Source organism: Pygoscelis adeliae, unplaced genomic scaffold (assembly GCF_000699105.1).
Source record: "Pygoscelis adeliae isolate BGI_AS28 unplaced genomic scaffold, ASM69910v1 Scaffold361, whole genome shotgun sequence".
Taxonomy (NCBI): Eukaryota; Metazoa; Chordata; class Aves; order Sphenisciformes; family Spheniscidae; genus Pygoscelis; species Pygoscelis adeliae.
In genome coordinates, this window is record NW_008824187.1 from 522,397 (window position 1) to 526,159 (window position 3,763).

The window sequence follows — 3,763 nt, forward strand, 5'->3', positions numbered from 1 at the left end:
CCACAGCTCCCTAATACCGCAGAGCATCAAAGCAGGCAGCCCAGGGAGCGGGAGCAATTTGCGCCATCACCTCTTACTTTTGAAGTCATTTGATGCTGAATTCTCCTGCTGATCACCCACTGCTCTGTCAGCTGTGGTCTTGTGTAAACTTCTTCCCTCCTCAGCTGCCCCCAACAAATCTTTTCTTGGTCCCTTTTACTTCTGCCTTCATCACCCTCCTCCACCTTATACCCACCTGGTCCACACCACTTTTGTTATAACAAAACATACTGTTATCAATATAGTTCAGCAACTTTGTAATCTGACTCCCTATTTCCAGCCTCCTCCTCACATCACCAGGCTGCCTTACCATCTCCTTCCAACAGCCAGAGCCAGTACATTTCTCTACCAAAGTCATCTATCAACTCTGCTTTTCCGTTTCATTACTCCTCTCCAATAAATCTAGAAATAACTGCCAACCATTTTCCTTGTAACAATGCATCTTGTTTCCTTAGTGGCTCCCAAACGTACCCTCTTCTTTTTCAGGGATGTGCATAACTATCATGCCGTCCATGCCTGCTCTGCTCACTTACAGTAATTAGGCAGTGCCCACAGACCGAGATTGGAGCCTCACTGCGCTAGACACTGCATCCTTGCACAGGAGACTCTCCTTGTGCCAAAGAGGTCCCAATATAAATGACAAGTGACAAGTGACAGATGGAAATGGAAGGGGAATTTTTTTTTTTCCTTACAAACGGGGGAGCAAGGTGCAGATTAATGAAGTCAGCTGCTGGATCATCTTATCTGGTAAAGCAAAAATACATAATTTCCAGTATTTTTCCCACTTTTATTTCCTCTTTCGGATGCAGTGGTTTGAGAGACTACTAGTCAGAGATGGGTCAGTGCCCTGCAGTTAGAATGTCTTTCCCTCAAAGGCCTCCAGGTTGAAAGCTGTATCCAAGAACCTTCTGAGCGACACCAGATGCATGTTCTTGTTGCCTGTGGCAGCTGCAGCAGCAGGCTCTCGGCCAACATACCTTTGTGACAAAAAGAATTGGGCAGACAAATGAGGTGAGAAGAGAGACTATTTTGACACTAGCAAGCATGAGAACAGGCTCCTAAATGCAGTCAAGTCATCTTGGCAGATTTGGACATTTAATCATCAATCTTTCGTAAATAAAAATCAATCTAAGTTGCACCATCGGTTATGCCTTCTGGTCAGCTTCCCCCTCTTTCCCCCCTCCCGTCAATATTAAGCTGTGTCTTCTCCTCCATCCCTCCCAGGGCAGCCAGCTACACTGTCTCATAATTAGATAACTTGCTTTTGGCGATGAAGACTCTCATTCCTCCAACAGCTGCGTGGGCAGATCCGAGAGTCAATCATCTAAAATAAATGCAAAGGTACCCGGACTGAGCTCTTACAACTGTTTCCTCCAGAAACCTAATATTCGGAGTGAAATTCTTAAAAAAGACAGAATCTTAGACAACAAGAGAGAAAAATCCAGGAGAGCTAAGTGCTGTGCTAAGTGGCAATAAATATAGAGCTAGTTGCTACAGGTTTTCTGCTAGAACTACACGGAGGAGCAAGATATGCATGATGTATTTGAGAAATAGTCATCTAGACTTTTCCCTCCTTCACTCAAGAACCCAAACTCCAAGGTTTTGATTTGTGAAGAACCTGACTTCCCCAAGAATAACATCCTCAAATCAAAAGCAAATTTAAAAGCAAATAAATCACCCCAGGAGACAGAACAATTGTTTAAAGTCTCATACCATATAGGTCGAGTGTGGTTCACAATAGTGCGGAAACGAGGTTTGACGTAATCATAATATCCACTGTTTTTGTGTTCCTCCTGACACCAAACTAGATCAGCACCTGGATACTTCTCAAGTTCTTCTTTCAGCAGGTCAAAGGGGAATGGTGAGATCTGGAAAGAGAGGGTAATAACTGGCAAAGCTTTCTCTTACATGGTGTTAGCCCTTGGTAGGAAAGTCTTTCACCTATTGGGTATTACGACCAACCACTGTAATTAACCATTTAGTACCTAATATAATTGTTATATGTTTTTTAAAGTGAGTCATATTTCTTTAATTGATCTCATGCTGTCAGAAATGAATACACACGTATTTTATAGTTGCACCAGTATAAACAGAAGTAGGTCATAGTCCAGATCTCCTGCATTCCTACCGTTTTTCTAGTGAAGTAGCTGTGATAATACAAGTCCTTAATCAGTGAATGCCAATATAGCTGCGAAGCGTACTATTCTCAACATTTAAACCTCGCAGAATGGATATACAAGTTTAAGGTGCCATCATACTGTAACCTTCACTTTGTTACGTTGTTCTGGAAAAGTCATCAAGCTTTCTGGATCTCATTGTCCAGTATACTATCGACGTGTTCCTTCTCCACAAGGCCATGAAGGATCAGATAATGTTTTGTAAGATGCAAAGCGCTATAAAAGTGTTATCACCATCCTTCCTGGCAAGTGATAAGCATAGGAACCCCTTGCTGAAAGTCTCCCCAGGGACCCTGTCTTCTGAGGATCAGGGAGCTCACCTGTTCAAGTCTGGTTATAGCTACTTGTTTCTCCAGGTCTTGATTCTTTCTCTCTTTCACAAGATCATAGTACACTTTTCCTGTGCAGAAAATCACCCGCTTGACCTCGTGAGGTGCGTGGGCTGCCAGCCCACTCTCAGGAATCACGCGCTGGAACGTGGTACCTAGTTAGAGCACAAATTAGAAAAGTGCTCCCAGTAGAGCTGACATTGCAATAAAGCAGCCCAAGAAACAGTCCTTTACTGAGCGAGCAGCAGGTTGCAATGGTCACGGGGTTCTGCTGCCTCTCTGTTCCTTCTTTTCAGACCGGTAATTCTGCTAAAGTGACTTTCAGCAGTTTAGTTTCAAGAAGTTAAAAGATTGTCAATAATTCACTCTTTCACACTTAATAGACAGAAACATGTTAACAGTGGATTCTTTGTGTTGTGCATTACACCTTTAATTTTAAATTGATTGGATAGTCACCTTTGCTTACAGTTTTTTTCAGAGAATTACCTGAAATATTGTTTCTTCTTTCCAAAATTATCTCAACCATGTAACATTAATATAGGTTTAGAAAATTTTAGAACATTTTTATATGAAAGCATACCACATATTCATAATGCAACTAAATCCGGCAACTGCAGAAATATTTACAGAAGCACACACATTACTGCCATATATTTACGTGATTTAAACCTCTGAGAGCTAAACCGGCATTAGCCAAAGGAAGAATTAGCATAGTACTGAGCCATACGTGTAAGTGATAAAAGATACAATTTCAGATGCATATCCTCACTGCTAGGCATCTTTTCCCCTGTGATATCATCTCCCAGGAGAACAATTTGCTTGGGACACACGAAACTGGAAGAGGGACTTGATGGTCTAAAAGATCCTTTTCTTTGCTCTCTTACATGATTGATTAGAACTATTCCCACATTAACCAACTGCAAGGTAGCAGACAGTGGCATGACCTCCCAGTCTGAAACAGCACACCCGCTTACCAGGAGAATAAGCTCCTGTTCGAAACATTTATCTTGAGGGGAGAAAAGCAGCAGCACAAACATATGAAAAAGGAACTGATTTATGTCAGAATTATCCTGTCTCACTGAACAGCAGAATTCATCATTAAAAAAGACTGAATCTGCGCTTCCTCGGGTCGGCTGGAGTCAGTGCTCCTCTCCTTCTCAGCTTTCCGTTAACAATCAGAGCAAAAAGAGTTAGCTGACAATCAGCAATACTTTACTA

The 3,763-nt window shown here is 42.0% G+C and overlaps 1 protein-coding gene across 1 annotated transcript in view; it reads right to left on the reverse strand.

The window, feature by feature from the left end:
• Nucleotides 1-720: 720 nt before the first annotated feature.
• The window catches only part of OGDHL (oxoglutarate dehydrogenase-like), a 50,508-nt gene continuing 47,465 nt past the window's right edge, over nucleotides 721-3,763 (reverse strand). The window contains exons 20-22 of the mRNA XM_009334614.1: nucleotides 2,537-2,700; nucleotides 1,753-1,907; nucleotides 721-1,016 (exon numbers count right to left, since the gene is read on the reverse strand). Of these exons, the coding sequence (XP_009332889.1) occupies nucleotides 893-1,016; nucleotides 1,753-1,907; nucleotides 2,537-2,700 (443 nt within the window). The 3' untranslated portion in view covers nucleotides 721-892. The remainder of the gene's footprint in view (nucleotides 1,017-1,752; nucleotides 1,908-2,536; nucleotides 2,701-3,763) is intronic.